The sequence below is a fragment of the Notothenia coriiceps genome, unplaced genomic scaffold (genome assembly GCF_000735185.1).
Source record: "Notothenia coriiceps isolate Sejong01 unplaced genomic scaffold, NC01 NC01_scaffold00012896, whole genome shotgun sequence".
Lineage (NCBI taxonomy): Eukaryota > Metazoa > Chordata > Actinopteri > Perciformes > Nototheniidae > Notothenia > Notothenia coriiceps.
The window spans coordinates 67,473-88,377 of record NW_011345597.1 but is presented as its reverse complement, the minus strand read 5'-3'; the positions used below and the strand labels follow the sequence as shown (position 1 = coordinate 88,377).

Here is a 20,905-nt window from a genome sequence, read left to right as displayed (position 1 = left end):
TGAAAAGGAACATAAATATTCAGACAAATAAATGTAGCTCAGTAAAAGTGAATAAAACGTGTATATTGTTTGTGAAGTACACTGTTGCATGAATTTAAATATGGAAACATAAGTACTTGAGTAAATACTTTGCAATCCACCACTGCAGAGAATTACCAATGAAAAAACAACAGACAGACATGACAGAAGTTTTATTATTTTGGAGACATGTTTACATATAAGCCAGCTCTTTTAATAAAGCACTGATTCAATCATCATAATATATTAAATATCCATTTGAATCAGGGAAACAGGTGAGGGATAGTGATTAACACTGACTTCAATAACACAACTTGTTGGTTGACCAGATTTCCCTTTTCATGAGTTTAGCTTTAGCTATGATCTCATATGATACTGTCTCATCATTATATTCTTTTTAGGATTATGAAGCTGCTTTGAAGCTCATCATTTTGTTCCTGTCAGTTAACATTCCTTTATTCTACCTCTGTGGGTGAGTACAAATAAAGATAGTGCCACTACTATAAAAACATGTCCACCACATACCCTCTTTCAGGGGGAAGAACTCTGTCAGTGTTCAGCCTGAAGGGAAACTAGAAGCAGAAGCATTCTTTTTCAATTAAAATGTAAACCACACTTCAGCTTTAACCACTTTCTGTCATTTCTAACCTCTGGGATGTCTTCTAAAAAAAATCTAAGGAACATTTATATGTTACTTATAATGTATCAATATGATTTTATAACATTCATATCATATGAGCTTTGAAACCAGCGTTTACACACCTTACTAGTAGTTGTTTAATAAACCCACATGTACAGGAGCATTTTGCTGAGTATTCTCTACTAAATGTACAAACAGTTATATATTTGGGGTATTGACAAATGATGTAAGTTGCTTTATAAAAGTATTTGCTTTATATTGCCTTGGTTAAACCTGCAGAATACAACTAAAACATTTCCCTTGGGCATAAATACTATATCCCTTTGTGCTTTAATAAAAATCTTGTATGCCACATTTAGGGGAAGACACTCGTGATTTTTAAGGCTTTAATTATAATTAAATTAAAAGTTATGATTATCTTATATTTTGACTTATTGTCAACTATTTCTTAAAACCAAACCAAAGTCAAAGTGTTGGGGTTTTCAACATAAGACATATGTTTAAAAACAGATATTTCTTTTTGTTGACGATATGTAAAACAAAGAGTGCCACCCGGCTCATCCTTTAAGCTTGCTCTAAAGAAGATAATAAGTTAAGAGGTAAAGTCTCACACAGGCATCTTGTTTGTGGAGTTGAATACTGACTGGCTGTTTTTATAAAGTCTACTTTCACTGAAGTGCTTAAAGGTCATGAGGTATCTGCAGAGCTCATTCATGTGTGTTTTTACAAAGAGAAGGTCAAAATACTATAACCTGCTTGTTGCTGGTAATCGGAAACTGGTGTTGTTATAAAATTGTTTGAATTAAATGCAGATTTGGCACTTTTAAGCCAAAAATGGGGATTAGGCTTTTCTGTTCTTTTCATTATAACGTTGAGTAAGAAGCGTTTATTTACTTTTGGTAGCCTAAGAAGAAAAATAAATGTGTCTCATGATTGAACAAAACATATTTATATACTAGATACAGACTCACAATAGTATTTTCATATATACGTTTTGACATACCAAATACAAATAAAAACGTGTGTCTGTTTTAATTACTAGAGTCTAAATGTTGTCTCATTGTTTGGACTCAACATGAGTATTCTAATTGATATCACAACAAACCCTTTATGTATTTCTCTCTTTTCTTGGCAAAAATGTGCTTCCATACTTACTGCATGTAGCATGATACATATTCTGAATAATATTGCTTTTTTAAATTAAAAGCACTTGTTACTTTTATTTATAAATATTTTTTCTGTACACATCTTCATATTGTGATTCTATGCAACATTTGACACACAAAGCCTGCTCTCTGTAGTTTGTGGAGCTGCACGGTTTGAATCTGCTGAAAGTGCTGGTGATGGACCGATGAGCTGCTCTCGTGAACAAGGAAGAGGGAATTCAAATACATCAACCAGAAACAAAAGGGTTGCTCTCATTTTGAGAAAATGTCAGTGATGTGCGTTTCCTTTTTTCTATGGGGATTCTCATAAACACTAAAACCCTCATGTTTCATAAATAATATGCATACAAAATCATATACGGGCCATTGTAGGTGAAAAATGAAGAAGAAAATATACTGCATGGGGCTGCAGGAAGGGGTAATATCCAAGATGAAAGTAATACATTACCAGAAGATATATTCTATCTTGCAAATGTATGACTTCATAATCTTATAATTGTTTTCTGATAACATGTTAAATTCATATTCTCATACATTTACCATTGCAATTTCAGAGTATATCTGACTTTTCTTATACAAATATACAACTTTAATGTCAGAAATTCGGAGTTACCCCCCCTCCCCCGGCCATGTTATTTGTTTTCACCTACAATCGTTTTTATGAGCCGTTACTCCAACATTTGAATTCATGATTTCTAGACAGAAATATGCAGCACACCTTCATCTGTGTCATAATGTTCCCCCCCCCTGTTTACCAACACATCTTGAACCAACGTTCCACTTTCCGTCCTACAACTTGAGTTTACCTTCTAGGGATCACTTAAATCTCGTCTGCCTCTGTAAAACAACAACACCATTTCTAAAATGTTTAAAGTCTGTATGTGCCATCCCTCATTGAGATATACGGTATGGATATATATAGTATTCTCAGGTGTTTAAATAAATGTATATCCAAGCTGTAGCATAAGTCAAGTTGAGTCTTCTTTGTGTCTCACCTCTCAGGGTATTGTCACAGTGTGGGTCACTGATCGTGGTTTTGGTGCAATCGACGCTTCAAAGCCTCGGGGGATGGACATGGAGTGTAAAGAGTTTTGGGGTTTGTCCAGTCCCGTCTTTACAGCTGCGGTAACGCCTCCTGGGCTTGTTCTGTGTACACGTCCTCCTTCCCCGTCCACGAGCTGAAGCTGCCGTCAAACTGCCCGCTGCGCTGCAGCTGACGCTGCTTGTCCCGGGAGAAGAAGCTAAACCTGTAGAGGAGAGGAGAGAGAGGCTTCAGTGGGAGGATGTGACAGTGACTTTGGTTTAGAGTCAATGTGTGCAGTGAACATCAGTCATTTGTAAAGCAGTGTTAGCAGTTATGGCATTTCAAACTATTATTCCTGGGGAAATTAATTGTGATTAATTGGTATCAATGCTGAAACAAATGAGATTTAGCTGCTCCTGATATTTAAAACCACATTTCCTATAAATCCCAGAGCTTCCTGCAGCAATGTTGTTTTATCCTTCCTTCTTTCTCTCTTTCTTTCTTTCTCTAAATTGGCACCCAGAGAATTCACCAAAGACAAAGACAGATCCTTAACCTCAACACCTGTTACAATACGCCGCAACAAAATCAAGTACTTACAGAAAATAGGCAAAGAAGCAAGCTAATGCCAAATCGAACTTCAAGGATTTCATCCATTTCCATTTGACTCATCATCAAAAGGGATTCCTTTACTTTACACTGTGATCAGTTTCCTTCCAATAAAATATAATAAATAAATACAAATACAAAAATAAATGAACTAATAAAGATGGAAGTATGACAAAATACACATTTTACTTGTTACTTGTACTCAACATTTCTTTAAAGGGTATATTAAACACAAAAGAAACATAGCAAAATAACCAGATTCAAATATATAACGTTCCTTTCCCATTTATTTGTTTACATATAATATTGATGTATTAAATGTAATGCTACCCAGGTTATGTTTAATACCTTTTTCATTAATGCACAAAACAAACATTTGAAAGATTAAAGATTATTTAAGAATACTTTTAGAGTTAATTGTCTGTTACAAGTTGTTTAATCACTAACTATTGCAAAAAGAGCTAAAAGCACTTTAGCTTGTAAATTAAGACAGTAGTATTATAAGTGTAGAGGTGCAGACATGTTACTGCGGTCAGTGGGGAGGAGGAGGGGGGGGGTCGTGACGACGACAGGCTACATGTACATTCTGACTGGCTGATTTCTATGATCCCAATGGACAATGATAAAGAGACAGCCCCACAATCAGCCAATCAGAATACTACAAAGTGGGAAAAGGAGCCGGCACATGCAAAGGGAGAGAGCCTAGCTATTCTGAAGCCAATCAAATATGGAGTCATACAAGCGACATGAGACGTCTGATTGGCTGTAAAGTGGGGTCGTCAGGGATCAAACCAGCCGCAACCATCGGCATAATGGCTGTGAAGATCCTGTTACACAGAGGACACACAGTCACAAACAGGAAGAGATATATAGAGAGGGGCGGGGGAGACGGACAGGGGGAGACAGGGATCAACCTTTGACCTCTGACCCTCATGTAAAGTGTATAAAACCAAAAGAGGTCATGCTTTAGTTCCTTTTAGTGTAAATAGAAATAGAGTGAATCCTTTTTTTGCAACACAGTGGTTTTGTGTGGGTAGCATGCTAATCTCTAACCATGCACACACAGGGTCTGATACAGCTGGAAGGAAGAGCCAAGTACACTTGTTGCACATGCAGATAAATGAAAGTAAGATGATTTACACAAAATAAAATGACTGACCATGTGATTATCTGCTCTCACATAATGGAAGTAGTCTTTAAACCTAGAAATGAGTCAATGTTTTTTGAAATAATAGTCAGATAGATTATTTGAGAATGTGAATAGCAGCTCTGGGATTTCATGGCGGACATTTATTCTATTTTGAGAAACTTTATAACTAAACAATCTATTTAAACAAACCTTAATGTTATCCTAATTTCTGCCTTCATTTCTTTCTGAAATCTCACTTCATTGTTAAACATAGAACACGTTTCTCTACAATGTTTTATAGTGTTTCCTTGTCACATCATTTGTCCCCTTTTCCGTTAGTTATCAGAACACACAAGACAAGATTCAGCCTGTTTTGTTTTTTACAGAGCCCTCAGATCTATGGCATGAACCAGAGCAGCACGCTGAAGCAGAATGCAGCACATTAAGATACATGCTGTATTATCTCCCGTTTGTTTACACAGGCCAAACAAACACAGGAAGCGGGGTGCATGGACAGTACGAGCTGTTCCCACTTAAAGTTGCTGAAAGATATTCTTTTAGTTGAAACACAAATATTTCTGTGGTTAGTCTCCATTTGGTAATGTACCAGACGGAAATAGTCCCAGATTGTACTGCTACTGAGAAAATCAGGGGTTATTTATCTGGAGTTTAATAATAAATAAAATAATAAAATTGTATTCAAGGGTGCCTTTCATGACACCCAAGGACACCGTACAATTTATTTAACTTGAAATATCCTTTGAAATAAGCCTTAACTCAACGCATGCAGAGCCATTTGAGTTTTCTAATCTCAAAGTTAAGGAAGGTAGTCGGTGATAGTGATTTCAGGAGCCTGTGAATCGGAGGGAGTGTGATATAGGAGTGAAACATACAGGCGTTTGATTCCTGACTCTGGCTGGGCTGAAGACCGGGAGCGACTCCTCAGTTCAGGAGAAGGAGACGGAGAAGGAGTAACCATGTCATCTTCTGTCTCCTCACTGCAGAGAGAGATGAATGATCAATAACAGTAATGATGTGATCATCTCCTCAGATGGACATGTTGGTGCATGTGAACACCTCTTGTAGTAGGCCAGCTCCTCCTGCAGCAGGAACACTTTGGCCTTGAGCTCGTTCCTCTCGTGGAGGACGTCCCTCAGCTCCTGCAGGGTGAACCGAGGCCGGTTGGGGTCCTTTGGGTCCAGACCCCCCGTCTCATCCTCACATAGCGCCTCCTGTGGACAGGTAAATGCATCACAGGGAGGAAACAAACCCCCAAAAAAAGGAAGCAAGGAAGGAAGGAAGGAACAAAGGCGGGTAGGAAGTGAGGATACCTTTGTAAAATATTGGAACACAGCAGGCATGTCCTCATCGCACATCGCCTCCTGGTGGCAAACATTGAACTCTAAGTCAGAAATCCGGCCTTGTTCCAATACATTTGTTCGCCCTTCCCTCCTCCCTTTAAGCTAAAGCTTGTTTTTTTTTTTTGTAGCACTCAGGTTACATTCAACATGACAGTTAAAAACGCCTACAAGACCTCAACAATACATGCAGCTGACATGCATTGAGCAAACAACACAAACCATAATTCAAACATAAACATATGCAATTTTAATTTATTACTTTGTTTGGAAAACATCATAAATAGCCCTTTTTCCTCATCTGGCTGAACTCAACAAAGTAAACACACAACACATCTTGTCGTAGTCCTTAACACTGTTGTGTTATTTAAGTCAGTGCTTTTCAATGTGCTATGAAAAAGTCTAAATATCTCAAATAAATCACACTTGGATAAAATTAAATAAATATGTTAAAAATGTCTGACAAATTGCAAACAATTCTGGAAAAACAAGTATCTTGTTTTGCAATGGTTTATGGTAAACTAACTGTTTTTCTTGATGAATCAATTCCTAATATTTACATAACAGTGATGAATGGAAAGATGCACTGATTTGAAATGTATTTGCAACGTTTTTGGGAAAGAAAATCAAGAAACTGTGCCAAATGATGTTGAGAAGTTTGTTGAATTTGAAGGAATTCTTGACTATAATGTTATAACCTATCCAAATACAGTTTAAAAAGAAGCAATTTGATGGACTGTTTGGGAATCAGTCATTCAACTACATAAACAGAGAACTCTCAAATTGATATAAAAAAAGGAAAGCAGAAGGAGAACACGAGACACGAGACTTACAGAGCTGTAAAACAATGCAATCTTGTCTCCGTTGGACCTTTCTATTCAGAGTTTCAGGATCATGGTGCACTAAAGGACAACTTCCAGTGCTGTTAGAGGCCAGACTGTCGGGTGGGCTATATTTATAAAAGGTCGTTCATAAAGTCTCACCCAGTTGGCTCGAGGAGCGACAAATCCTACTGACACACACTCTGTTGTTAGTTCTTTAACACCAAGCTGTTTCTCATGGGTCATACACATGTTAGTCTACTAGCTTCCTTTCTACTGATACAGTTGTGTTAGTCTGGGAGAGGGGGGGGGAAGGGGGAGTGCAGTTTGGAGTTAGAGTCGGACACTCACACCACTCTGGGTTGCTAACTAGCACTTCAGTATTACCCAAAGCAACACTGCCTCGTCCTCCTCATCCCCTTCCTCGTGTCTCTCTGGGCTGAGGGAGCCATACAGGGGAGAGTCAAAGCCCCCCAACATCAGCTCAGAGGGGGCAGCTCTGTCTGACCAGCCCTCTGCCCCCCCCACCACTGTGGCAGCTCCACCACGCTGGTGGAGTAAAAGACACTTAATATCTGTTTACAGCATCCTACCTGTTGATTATCTCTCTTTTTGCTCTTTTGGGTAATAGCTTAACGGCTTCAGTTGGAAATGTAGTTATTATATTTGACGAAAAGTTTTCACGTGAAAGTGATCAGACTATATATACTTTTTTTTCATTTTCTTTTGGCAGTTTAACCTTTTGAGATAGGAGACAATACAGAAAGGTTAGGAGAGAAAGAGGGTAACAATAAACACAAATGTAACCCTTAATGCACAGGGCTTATATTGACAGGACTCCATTAACGTTACATCACAATAATATCAGGTCATATTTTATTATAGATACTTTGCTGTGGTTTGTTAAACTACCTAAAACTTAAATATAAAATTCAGACTCAGACCTCACTCAATGTTTCTTCAATGTGTTACCTCTGCAGGTGACAGGGGTTGAGGAGGTGTTTCCTCTGGATTCTGAGCCGGCAGTTCTCCTTGAAGTCTTTCCCTTAATCGTGTAACTTCCTGTCGAAGGGCTCCAACTTCCTGTCCACGCGCCTGAGCCCCGGCCTCCAGCTCCACCTTCTGCTCTATCAGGGCCTTCCCCTGAGCCTCCACCACAGAGATTTTATGGCGCAGGTCGTGGTTGATTTTTATGAGGCGAGACTGCTGCTGCTGGAGCTGCAGAAACACGGATAGACAAGGGAGGATGGATACTTTTTAACAGAAAAACTGGAAGAAAAATATAAAGGTACAAATATATTTTAAAGCTGCATTAGGGCAGATTTATTTTATAAACATCTGTATCATATGTGTATAAGTGCTGTGCCCCAACATTTGGTTTCTAAGAAGTCAGCGAAGGAGACTTTTCAACAAAAAGTCTCAAAGAGGAAATCACATATAATTTATTCTGATTCAAACATAAACATGTTTGTATTCCAGTTGGAGAAGCTGGGACTAGCAAAATTGTATAGCACATATATTTGTTTTGTATTTTTGTCCACTAAATGTTTGACTCATTCAATTAGAAGGGCAGATCTCTGCCAGGTGTGTCGACACATGACCGAACAGATCATCTGCCCACAGGGTTACAGCTGGCAGAGCTCACTAATCCCTGCAGCTCCTACAGGAAGAAATACTGCAGCTATGCAAGATAATCAAATAACCAATGTGATACCATTAAAAATATCACTACTAAACCATCAAAATAATGAACGTTTTTGGAGCTTGATCAAAACATAATAGAGTCAATGTATGTCCCCTCACTGCTTCTATGTCCTCATTCTTCAGTGTGAGCTCTCGGTCCTTGGCTCGGATCTCGTCTCTCTGCTTGTCCACCACTTCCTTGAGTTTCTTCATCACCTGCCTCTCCCTCTCCGTCATACCTGTGACCACAGAGAGCAGGCGGTGAGGAGGGTGTGAACACACAGGCAGATTTAGATCATAAATATGTATTTATTTAACTTTAATTGGAAGATAAAAGTTATTGATTTGTACATAGGGAACCGTGATTCATGTGCGGGCAAGCATGACTGCATGAGAGTATATGTGTGTGTGTGTGTGTGTGTGTGTGTGTGTGTGTGTGTGTGTGTGTGTGTGTGTGTCAAGCAGGTGTGTCTGTACACTGAGGCTGGTCTGTGGTCAGGGTGACTGTGTCCTCTGTATGAAACCACGAAAGAGCCTCTGATGCAAAGACAAGACTGGCTCGCAGTCAGACACAAGAGAAGGACTTCTTTGTGTGTGTGTGTGTGTGTGTGTGTGTGTGTGTGTGTGTGTGTGTGTGTGTGTGTGTGTGTGTGTGTGTGTGTGTGTGTGTGTGTGTGTGTGTGTGTGTGTGACAGTTTTAGAGAGAGGGGGGGGTAGTGAAAATGTTAGTGAAGGATTTCTGAAGAACACAAACAACAGGTAGCAAATAAAATGTAAATCAATAAATCTGTACCAGCTGTAAAAACAAGTTTCCTGATGGGACTAAATGTCATTCATAAACATGTGATAAGTAATATTCCAACACTCTGGGAGATGATTTGCTTTCTTGTCTGGAGTAAGACAAAATTAATATTCATGTTAAAATAAATATGAACAAATAAGATGCAACTTGTTAATTAAAAGGCTTTAGATTTCCTTAACTTCAGACAGAATCAGGCTAACTGTTCCCACCTGCTTCAAGTCATTATGCTAAGCTAAGCTAACCCTCTAATTACTCTAGGTTCATATTTCCTGTACAGATCATTAAAAGATCGGAGTACTTCTTCCACTACTGGCTGCATTATTGATTAATCTGCTGACTATATCGTTCAATCACTTGGACTTTAAAATGTCATTTTTTTTAGAAAAGTCAATCAGCATCCCAGACAGGGAAATATGTCGGTGTCTTGTTTGATCTAAACAACAGTCCAAAGACCAAAATGCTTCCTGTGTTTCAGTCTGAGTCTGCAGTCTGGTCTGTCCTCCTCACCCTCATGCCTCTGCAGGTCCTCCTCACTCATGGGGTCTTTGTTGGACATGTTGGTGAGGAGGGACTTGTTCTCCTCCTGCAGCTGAGCGATCTGAGAGAGCAGGTCCTGAGCTTCTCCTCTCCACACGTCCTCCACCAGCTCCAGCTCCTGCACCCAGGCCATAAAACACACATTAAGTTTTATGTAAAACATTATTGAATATGTGTTATTTAGACACAGTGTATGATGCGCTCAGCGTCTTTGTCCTTCAATTTGGTAAAGATTCCATTATTTCAACAAATATTTGATGGATCGCTGTTTGTTCCGACATTCACAGAGGTGCAATGTGACTAAGTACAATTACACAAGTGCTGTACTTGAATACAAATGGGAGCTACTTGTACTGAAATTGAGTATTTTATGCAATTTTTCATAACTCTTCTCCACAACAGAGGGAAATATTATATTTTTACTCCACTGGTTTTATCTGACTATCAATGTGCGTGGTAAACTGAAGGATAAAGTGTTTCAAGTTTCAAGGCTATATTGTCATGTGCACATTGGCTACAGAGAAGATATGGCAATGAAAAACTTAAGTCCCAGGCTCCTCCAACAGTGCAACATGGATATACATAGGACATAAAACAATTAAAACAGATAAAATAGTGCAAGAGAATGTTTGAGATGTGCAAGTAAATACAAATAAAATAGAAATAGTGCCAGAAGAGTCTATATACAAGTAAAGTGTTTCTTTATGTGTTAAAACCTTCTAGGATCAGGTGAAAGTGAGTTAGCCACAGCAGTTAAAATGCAACATACACATTAAAGCAGCACTAATATATGTATAGTTTAGGTACATTTGGCTGATAAACGTACATAGGTGAGTTTTGAATGCAGATGTCTACTTGGAAGTATTTTCACAGAGCAGTATCACTACTTATATAAATGACCTAATACTTCTAATTTCCATCAAACTGTTTAGTGACCTTTTTGCTCTGTATTAAATCAACAGCAGTCACTATGTTTCTCTGCTCGTTAAATCAAGTTCTCTCTTTAATGGTGCACCCATCTGTATAATAAGAAGTTGAGTGTGCTCTTGAATGTGATTCTGTTTCACACATGATGATATTACATGCCAGACAGCATGACTGAGGAGCCATGTCGAGATCTGATAACAATGATCCAGTCGAAAGAAGGAAAAGATTCAATCCACAACTTGTTTTCATCTAGTAAGTAAGTAAGTAAGTAAAAGTTTATTTCTAAAGCACCCATCCCAGCACGAATGCACAGAGTGCTGTACAAAATATAGCAGTCAAAACAATTAGGCCAATATGGCACTAAGGCATAGTAATAACAAAGCATAACATGACAGGAAAATAGAATAAAAACTTAAAAACAATATACAAACATGAAACCAAGTGCAAGAGGACCAATGATCGACAGTGACAGGACAGTGACGTGATGAACGGCCTAAGACTGCTCAAACGCCTGCTTAAATAAGTGCGTCTTCTGATGCAAAAACAACTGCTAAACTTCAAAAAGTAATTTCACAATGATATGGATACTCCGTATAATTATAATGAAATATGGCTAGACTTTTGTGTGTTGTAGGTTGATGCTAAAAATGTAACTTGAGTTTTCTCAAACATGAAGATTTTATGTTTTTTTTGTCAGACATGATAATAAATTAAATATCTATTGGTTTGGGACTGTTGCTTAGACAATTAATTTCCCTAATGCTTGTGTTTGCTCTTATTTTAATCAATATTGTTTATGGGACACTGATGTTTTGCTAGTTTGTTGCCTGTGTTTGAGCATGTGACATATAAAACCTTATAATGACCAAATAATGAATCAATAAGTCCACAAGTTCAGATAACTAAAAGTGATACTCTTGGTTGCCTTCCTTTTCCCGCCCCAGAATACTTTGTTAGCAGAGTTATGCAGCGCTGCTGTATATGTTGTGTTTTCCAAGGAAAAATCATGTAAGCTGACTGTGACCTCCCAGTCACGGCAGAATCAGCCGTTACCTCCAGAAACATCGGCTTTGTCACACTCATGAGACACGGTTAATCAGTGAACCGCTGACTGTTCAACATCGCTCACTCACTGTCACGAGAAACAAGCATATCAACTTCTTTATGGCACTTTAAAACAGCAACACTATTTCAACAGTGTCTGTGATACTAAACACTGAGTTTAATCAGAATTCATACATCTTTTTGAGAGTAAGATTGAGTTTAAGTATTTATTTTGACCTACAGCAGTCAATGTATTTTTTCCCATTTTGGCTTTTGACCTCTTAAAAGTAATGTCTCGTGAGTAATAAGATATTTTCTTGGATGACTAGTTGGAAACAAATCACATATTTGACTAATATAACTGGAGTGTGAAGAGTTTCCTGTTGAGTCAGGGAGATATTTCCCATCAGCTGACATCATCTGTAGCCAAACAAACAGGAAGTAACCCGCTGGGGGAGTTTAATCAAGTAACTTTGTACGTGTCTAAGACCTGCCAAACATTTCATGGTTTCAGCTTCTTAATGTGACTTGCTGCTCTTTTGGTATAGAACACTGAATATGTCTTTGAGCTCCAGGTATTTATGATGAGCAGAGCACTTCTCACTATCTTCCTACATGTTACAGAACCATTGATTATAACCTAATCAATTAAACAACCAGCAGATTAATCAAGGGAATAGTTAAAGATGAGCTAATTAAAGCATTAATTTGCTCCTCAAACGCATGAGTAACAATCATCTATTATTTCCCACTTTGTTTTGCACATTCCTTGAATTATTTTTGCACAATTCTGCACAATAGTACCTCTTAAACTGCACAGTTTTTTCATAGTTATCTGTCAAATCTATATAGTATTTCCCTTTTTCATAATTGTATATTTATTGTAAACAGTTTCTTTCTTTCATAGTTGTTTATGACAATAATATTTTCCTAATATTTTTTCAGAAGTTCTATGATTTTTACATTTTAATTGTCTTACTGTATGCTCCATTATACACACCAAAGCAAATTCATTGTATGTGAAATACTACTTGGCTTTTATTAACATTTAAAATCAGGACTGTTACTTGTTATTCATTGGTACTTTTACTTATAATAAAGATTTTCTTTACAGTATTATTTTTTTATAATGAAATTGGGCACTGTGTGGCTCTGTTATGGTTGGTTTCTTCTTTACTTGTAATGGAGTATTATATTTTATAATGGTATTGGAACCTTTACTTTTCCATTCAGGACTATAACTTGTAATGCACTACTGTTTTACAGTAGTAAATGTTAACTTAACTTAGTGACCCTGTTTCAGTTGATTTATTTGTGTGCATGTATTAATAGGAGAACAACATGTCAGAAGCAGATTACATCTACATGTCCTGCTTGATTAAGTGTAAAACTGATTGACAGGCTGTCAGACCTTTCGGTGCTTCTTCTCCTTCTCCTGCCGGTCCATCCTCTCCAGCCGCAGCTTGTCCAGCTCCAGCCGCAGCTCCTCGGTCTCCGGGCTGATGCAGTTGCGGCTCACCATTACCTCCAGGATCTCCAACACCCGCACCACTTTGGGCATGAGCCTGGACAGAGCCTCGCAGCCGTACTGGTCTATTATCCGCTCAAACTCCTGGCCCACCACCGCTGCGATGTCGTACACGTCCATGACCGTGAGGTCGGCGACATTTTTCTCCAGGGCCGACCCGGAATCCTCCATGTCGGGACAGCTCGGCCCTCCCCGGTTTCCTATATTGTTTCCTCCGCCGCAGCAAACTTCCTCCCCTAGAAGAACAATTCTGCTAAGTTAGCGTAACTCTACCACTTTACACTTAAAACCTACAAACAGATACACCGTAAAGCAGGTTTAAACACCGTAACTATCGTTTATCCATCTCTAGCGGCTTAGTCCGGGCGTTAGTTTGATTTGTTTGATAAATATCGGCTGTGGCCCATCGCTGTCCTGCCCGTGTCCCTGCTGTTAGCTACTGTAAAGTCCGCCATATTGAAATAGGATACTTCCGGCTACAAATTTCTAAATAAAATCTTGGCCGCAACAATTTGTGTATCTTTGTACATGTCATGTACAATATATATGGCAATGTTTTATTTTTCACTAGTGGTGTTAAGTAATTTAGTATATATTTATATAGATATATTTATCTATATATGTGCTGCATTACTAACCAATTGTGAGGTACTTTATATGAGTAATTCGATACACGAGCATTTTAGAAACGCATCCTTACCTGACTGCTAAAGAAACTTTACAGATTAAGATTGGTTTAAAATACCACATGTGGTTGAAGTCGTGTCCTTGATTTCCGACCTCTACATATTTCGGTTATTGATACAATATTCAAGATTTAAGGATATTCAATTTGTCACATATGTCAAACTCCCAGGCAGTGCAAGATTGTAGGCCTATAGGTGAAATAAACAGAATACATTAAAATCGGAAAATATACGGAGTAAAAATATACAAAATCGTTAACATTAACAAGATAATTTACATTTTTAAAGTAAAAAGTGAAAGCAAAAAATGTTCATTTCGCATAGGTAATCTTAAACAATAATGGAATTTGGTAAAAAAAAAAAGTAAAATCTTAATTTCCAGAAAAACTACAAAGGAAAAAAGTTTCTTGGAGACCCCACGATCGGTCCCACATCATCACATAACCTTGCTGTGGAAATCTAGTCTTAAATACCGGATTACTTTTGTTCAGATTTTGTAATTAGCTTAGTCAGTAGATATTCTTAAATAAAGTAAATTAAATAAAAAGTGCAAACATGAAAGTGAGACACAAAAGTTTGGGAATATTAGCTCGATGGCGCATTACACCCATGTGAAGAGTAATGTGAACCAGGTTTAACTGGTGATTGGTTTGTAGAATCTGCCTTACAATCATCTTTTAGTATGCTTTTATTTTGAAGGCGTTGATGTCTTATTCCGGTATCTATCCCTCCTACAATATTCTAACTGGACGCAGCTTTACTTTGGTCCATGCACAGTGGCCACTTCCATAGTGGTGAGATTGCAGTTTGTATTGCGCATGACAGACATAACAGACAGATGAGGTCGCAGTGAGAATAAATGACAGCATGAATAGACCTTCACTGGTTAGGAACAAGTATGCAGGTCGTTTACTTAACTACTACTAAAAGTATGTAAATAACGGGGGATACAGTTTAATCCCTGCAAAGCAGAAATGAGAAGAAACACATTGTACATTCTGCCTTCGATGATTTGATGATATTTATTAAATCAACTCAGTATACAACAGCAATCATAAACATAAAATAGGCTTCCGTATTATTACAAAAATAAGTTGGAAAATATACATTTGCACAATTAAGTGACATTTTTTTTCTCCAGAGAGATAACATTTGATTTAAATCAGCGATTTTAAAATGTTAAAGTAAGGATGTTTATATTTCCACTGATTTTTAATTGAAATGTCAGAGTCTTCTTCAGTCAGGATTCAAGACTCCCCTGTTCCAGTTTCACCTCTTTTGAACTGTAATAAAAAAAAAAAGACCCAGTTACAACCCATTATCAATATATCCTCTTAATGACCATTTGTATATTATTTACTTACCATGTGTTACCTTGAATGCTTCAAGAAAACTCCACGGTAATGAAAAATCCCAAAATGGAGATTTTTTTTTTTAAGTAAATGGAGGCTTTCTGCAAGTACACATATTACCTAAAACACTTTTGCAAAGCGAGTGATCTTCAGACATGATAGAAGAGGCTTGGATTATACTTCAAAAGTTTCTAAAGTTTCTAAACAGATGTTTAATCTAATTTATATGATTCCTCAAATTAATCCAACTCATCAAGAATTTGTTCAGGTTTTTGGATTATGCGTCCATTGAGGTATCAAAACATTCTTAAATAATTCAAGGTAACACGTGGTGAGTAATTGCAATTCAAAAGATTATTTTGTGGGTGAATCATCCCTTTAAGTATACATCATGAATATCCAGCTCGAGCAGAACGTTTTATAAAAGGTACTCACCGCATTCTTCAACAAGTTTCCAGATTTGGTAAAGATGTTGGGTTTTCTTGAGGCTGGTTTGACGGTCTCTGCGTTCTGCGGGTCTGCCCGGGTCAGAGACGGAGACTGAGGCCGAGAGAGGCTGGGGGAGGTTTGAGTGGAGGGCGTTGACAGCGAGTAAGACTGAGGGTTTAAGTAAGTCGTGCTTGGTGTGTAGGGCTGAGGTGTGTAGGGCTGAGGTGTGTAGGGCTGAGACGGCATGAAAGGCTGAGACGGGATGAAAGGCTGAGAGGGTGTGTAGGTCTGAGGAGGGGTATACGTTTGGGAAGGGGTGTGGATTTGAGAGGAAGTAGAAGTCTGGGAAGGAATGTAGAGTTGAGAGGAAGTGGAAGTTAAGGAAGGGGTGTAGAGTTGAGAAGAGGTGGAAGGGGTGTAGATTTCAGAAGAGGTGGTAGTTAGGGAAGGGGTGTAGATTTGAGAAGAGGTGGTAGTTAGGGAAGGGGTGTAGATTTGAGAAGTGGTGGTAGTTAGGGAAGGGGTGTAGATTTGAGAAGCGGTGGAAGGGGTGTAGGTTTGTGCCTGTGGTAGTGTTGGTGTGTATGACTGAGGCTGTGTTTGAGACGGTGCAAACGGATTAGTATGTGTGGTTATGTAAGGCTGTGTCTGTGGGATGGACTGATTTGCTGTCGGGGAATCGAGCAGAGTAGGTGGTGGTGGCGGTGGGAAGCTGTCGGGATCTTCGTCTGCTTCATCGACAGAGGAGTGGAGCTCGTAGTGCCTCTTCCTCAGCTCCCCCAGACGGACCCTCTCCTGCTCCAGCTGGCTCTCCAGCTGCAGCACCCGCACCTGAGAGATTTAAAACATCGTAAGCGACCTCCAATCGACAACAAATAATATCAAGATGATACATTTTGGGACTTGAAAGCCTCACCTGAGTTTCCATCTCCTCTGTTTTCAGTTTGATCAAAGATCTGCCAGAGAAGTCCATCAAAACTGCAAAGACATCACATCAATTATCAGTAAACCAGATTGCTGTTACATTTAGTAGAAATTCCTGATCCCCAGAGGATGAATCCTGACGATTTAGGTGAATATTTCTCCAGCTCCATAATAAGATTCATAAAGTCAAAATGTAAATATCCTAAAAACAATTGTGGCAGCGGGGTGTGGTTCTCGCTCACATGCAGGAGACCACCACAGCATTACAGCGACAGCAGAGCGAGGCTCTGCTCGGGATCGCCTCGAGCCAGCGCGAGGACTGGGCTCTCCTACGGGAGCTGCTGCAGCGTCTGGCCGCTCGGGAGGCCGATCCCGCTACCAACCCGGCCCGACCGCCTTCAATTGCCCTCCAGAAATGGACGGCAGAGGATGATCCGGAGGCATACCTGGACATCTTTGAGGGCACAGCGGCGGCGTGCGGGTGGCCGGAGGAGGAGTGGGCAGCGCGGCTTTTGCCTCTACTATCTTGGGGTGCGCAGCTAGCCGCCCACAGCCTGCCAGCAGCCTCTCGGCATGTGCCATCCTGGACCGGCTTGGCAGCACGCCAGAGGGACATTGCCACCGGTTCCGGGCCCTCCCCTTCGAGGACGCTGAACGGCCCTTCTCCTACGCGCAGCGGCTTCTGGATGCAGCGAGCCGCTGGCTCCAGCCGGGGCTGCGCTCCGCTGAGGAAGTCGTCGGGCAGGTGGCGCTGGAGCAGTTAATCGCCGGCCTGCCATCTTCGACGGCGAGTTTGGTCCGGTGCCATCGCCCCGCCAACCTGGAAGCAGCCGTCGTCCTCGCGGAGGACCACCTCTCGCTTCCCCGGCGGAGCATGAAAGAGGAGCCCCGACCACCAGCCGTCTCAGCGGACAGACCCGTCCCAGCCCCGAGGAGGAGGTTTCCTGGAGCAGCTGCCCTTCCCTCCCCACCATCACACGGCCCCAACCCCGCAGCCCCGACACTTTCCCCCCTAGCCCTACCTTACCCTCCTGTTTTTATCTCTCCCCAGGGTCCGGCCTACGCTTCTGGTCGTCCGGCACCACGGGGGGCTCCTCAGACGTCAGGGCAGGATTGCTGGCGGTGCGGGCAGCCCGGCCACTTCCGACGGGAGTGTCCTCTCATGGAGGTCGGACAGCTGGTTCGGGTTGCGGGACCGCCAGTTGCCTCCCCCGATTTGGAAGGGACGTACCGTATACCGGTATGTATACAGGGGGGTACACACCAGGCTCTGATGGACACGGGCTGTAATCAGACGATGATCCATCAGCACCTGGTTCGGCCTGGGGCATTGATTGAAGCATCGTGGGTGAAGGTGAGGTGTGTGCATGGGGATATTCACCAGTACCCGGAGGTGACGCTGGAAATTTCTTATAAGGGGAAAAAGCATAGAGTCAGGGCTGGAGTTAGCACTCGCCTTACGCACCCTCTGATTTTGGGAACGAATTGGCCGGGGTTTGCTAAGCTAGCGGGGGCTATGGGGGTGCGTTCACGGACGGCAGGGAAATGTGAGTTGTGTGCTGTGTTTAGTGGAGAGTCGGAGGCGGCTGACGACATCGAGGGGGAAACGGACACGGAGGGGGCCGCGGAGGTCCCTCTGGACCCGCTGGTGTTTCCCGTGGAAGATTTCCCCCTCGAACAGTCGAGGGACGAGACCCTTCAGCACGCCTTCGGCCAGGTGGTGAGTATTGATGGCTCCCAGCTACACCCAAACGCAGCACTCACTCACCCACACTTTACGGTGGTTAGGGACAGGTTGTATCGTGTAAGCCGTGACACACAGACAGGAGAGATAAATACCCAGTTGTTGGTGCCAAAAAGCCGTCGGGAAATGGTTTTCCAGGCGGCTCATTATAACCCCATGTCAGGTCACCTAGGGTACGACAAATCACTACACCGGATAATGGCCCGATTTTATTGGCCGGGCATTCGCGCAGATGTGAAGCGGTGGTGTGCATCTTGCCGTGAATGTCAGCTGGTTAACCCGCCGGCCATCCCCAGAGCGCCTTTGCGCCCGTTACCATTGATTGAGGTGCCTTTTGAGAGAGTTGGAATGGACCTCATCGGGCCATTAGACCGGAGTGCACGGGGATATCGCTTTGTACTAGTCCTAGTGGATTATGCAACGCGATATCCCGAGGCAGTGCCGCTGCGTAATATCTCTGCAAAGAGCGTCGCGCAGGCACTGTTTCACATTATCTCCCGAGTCGGGATCCCGAAGCCCAGGCCACACAGTTTATGTCACGCACACTACGCGAGCTGTATGAACTATTGGGCGTCCATTCAATACGGACTAGTGTTTACCATCCGCAGACCGACGGCCTGGTGGAACGGTTTAACAAAACACTAAAGAACATGGTTCGTAAGTTCGTTCACGAAGATAGCCGTAATTGGGATAAATGGCTAGATCCTCTGTTGTTTGCAGTGCGGGAGGTGCCCCAGTCCTCCACGGGATTTTCTCCCTTTGAGCTGTTATTTGGCAGGAAGCCCGGGTGTTTTGGATCTAGTTAAAAAAAACTGGGAGGAGGGTCCAAGCACCAGTAAAAACGAAATACAGTACGTTATGGACCTGCGAGCAAAACTCCACTCACTGGGACAGATATCACGGGAGAATTTGCTCCAGGCTCAGGAACGTCAGCAGCGCCGGTACAACAGAGGGTCGAAACTGAGACAATTTTCACCGGGAGATAAAGTGCTTGTATTACTCCCATCCTCTAGCTCTAAACTACTCGCCAAGTGGCAAGGACTCTTCGTGGTCACACGACGAGTGGGGGACGTAGATTATGAGGTGGTGTGTTCTGACAGGGGGGGAGCAACACAGATTTACCACCTTAACCTCCTGAAAGCATGGAGGGAGGTGGCGTCGGTTTCTCTGGCCACCACGGTGATTGAGAGAGATGAGTTGGGACCGGAGGTCATTAAAAGCAACAAATTAGCCCCGGTCTGTTGTGGCGACAATCTCTCAGCGGGCCAGAGAGCAGACGTTGCTTCGTTGCAAAGGCAGTTTGCCGACGTGTTCTCTACGCTGCCAGGGCGCATCTCTCTCATACACCACCGCATAGAAACGCCCCCGGGCGTGGCCATTCGTTCACGGCCCTATCGGCTGCCTGAACACAAGAGGAAAATTGTTCAGGCGGAGCTTCAGGCTATGCTAGAGATGGGAGTGATAGAAGAGTCCACCAGTGACTGGTGTTGCCCCGTCGTGCTGGTACGTAAGTCCGACGGGTCAATCCGGTTCTGTGTGGACTACCGCAGGGTGAACGAGGTGTCCAAATTTGATGCTTATCCAATGCCCCGGGTCGACGAACTCCTGGATCGGCTAGGCACTGCTCGCTTTTACACGACGCTGGATTTAACCAAGGGCTATTGGCAGATTCCCCTTTCTCCAGAGTCTAAGGAAAAAACGGCCTTCGGTCCTCCACGAATGGCGTCCCCCGCGGCTGGCGGTGCTTACCGCTCCGTGAGGGAAAAGTGCTGCATGACATCAAGTGGAGGGAGAACCCGCTCGAATGCCGATTCAACGATGTCATGGCCCGCAGCTGTGGGGAGATGCACGACGCCTGTTTTTGCCCGGGGGTGGGGTGACCGAAGCTCCCAGCCAGACGGTGTGTTTTTCCTCTCTCTTCCAGTTCGTCCTCTTATGTCTTCGCCCGAAATGGTGTCTCCCGAAAAAATTGGGCGAGAGTTTGTGGTCGACTGTGGCGAGGCAGGTGACCTGGCCTAGACTTCGTGGGAAAGCCAAGTCCAGCCAGGTTCCCCTGACCGTCGAGGCTTTTCCTGCCCTACTTGGGCGGGACATCATCGGCCGGTCGGGTACTTGGAAGGACTGGAGAAAAAAGCAGAACCGCCGGTCTGTCCCGACTTAACCGCCAACAAAAGAGATAGACACCGGCGTGGACGGGCGGCGGTTCACCATGGGGTCTATGGCATGGAGGGAGGCAGGTTGGCGTGTGAAGAAGCCCCAACCGGCACTCGGGGGCGGACGGAGTCCCTGAGCTCGTGGCGGGGGGTGGACGACGTATACGACGAGGGTACAGAGTGACACTTACTACTGTGTAGTAGGTTCATTCGTCGTCGTATACGTCTCACCCCTGCGTCGTGGGCCAGGTACTCGGCGACCTTCCACCGACCTCGAGGGCTTGTTGGGCTTTCCTTCACACTACTTAACCATATTTGGTATGCCTCCACC

At 42.3% G+C, this 20,905-nt stretch overlaps 2 protein-coding genes across 8 annotated transcripts in view; both read right to left on the bottom strand.

Moving 5' to 3' along the window:
- Positions 1-176: 176 nt before the first annotated feature.
- Positions 177-13,727, bottom strand: rilpl1 (Rab interacting lysosomal protein-like 1). 5 transcript variants are annotated; one of them, XM_010773683.1, is made up of 10 exons: positions 13,170-13,727; positions 9,758-9,905; positions 8,569-8,687; positions 7,738-7,983; positions 7,153-7,314; positions 5,918-5,968; positions 5,664-5,818; positions 5,480-5,584; positions 4,197-4,284; positions 2,983-3,071 (listed from the first exon to the last, which is right to left on the bottom strand). In XM_010773683.1, exons 1-10 carry the CDS (start codon positions 13,455-13,457, stop codon positions 3,066-3,068), a joined length of 1,368 nt encoding a protein of 455 aa, XP_010771985.1. In that variant the 5' UTR covers positions 13,458-13,727; the 3' UTR covers positions 2,983-3,065. The 5 variants fall into 5 exon arrangements, with proteins under 5 accessions (XP_010771983.1, XP_010771986.1, XP_010771987.1 ...); XM_010773681.1 differs by lacking the exon at positions 4,197-4,284 and having other exon boundaries at positions 177-3,071; XM_010773684.1 differs by lacking the exons at positions 4,197-4,284; positions 5,918-5,968 and having other exon boundaries at positions 177-3,071.
- A 1,265-nt stretch (positions 13,728-14,992) lies between these two features.
- The window catches only part of LOC104947631 (huntingtin-interacting protein 1-related protein-like), a 24,639-nt gene continuing 18,726 nt past the window's right edge, over positions 14,993-20,905 (bottom strand). For 2 of the 3 annotated variants that reach the window (XM_010773675.1, XM_010773676.1), the window contains exons 31-33: positions 16,670-16,731; positions 15,760-16,584; positions 14,993-15,255 (exon numbers count right to left, since the gene is read on the bottom strand). In XM_010773675.1, coding sequence (XP_010771977.1) covers positions 15,220-15,255; positions 15,760-16,584; positions 16,670-16,731 — 923 coding nt within the window. In that variant the 3' untranslated portion in view covers positions 14,993-15,219. The remainder of the gene's footprint in view (positions 15,256-15,759; positions 16,585-16,669; positions 16,732-20,905) is intronic. The other variant, XM_010773677.1, reaches the window with a different exon arrangement.

Coding starts and splice junctions, on each gene's coding strand:
- rilpl1 (XM_010773681.1), bottom strand. CDS start 13,457: ATGGAGGATTCCGGGTCGGCCCTGGAGAAAAATGTCGCCGACCTCACG. Junction 7,984..8,568: donor AGAATGAGGACATAGAAGCA/GTGAGGGGACAT, acceptor GTGTTTCTGCAG/CTCCAGCAGCAGCAGTCTCG. Junction 5,585..5,663: donor GAGCTGGCCTACTACAAGAG/GTGTTCACATGC, acceptor CTCTCTCTGCAG/TGAGGAGACAGAAGATGACA.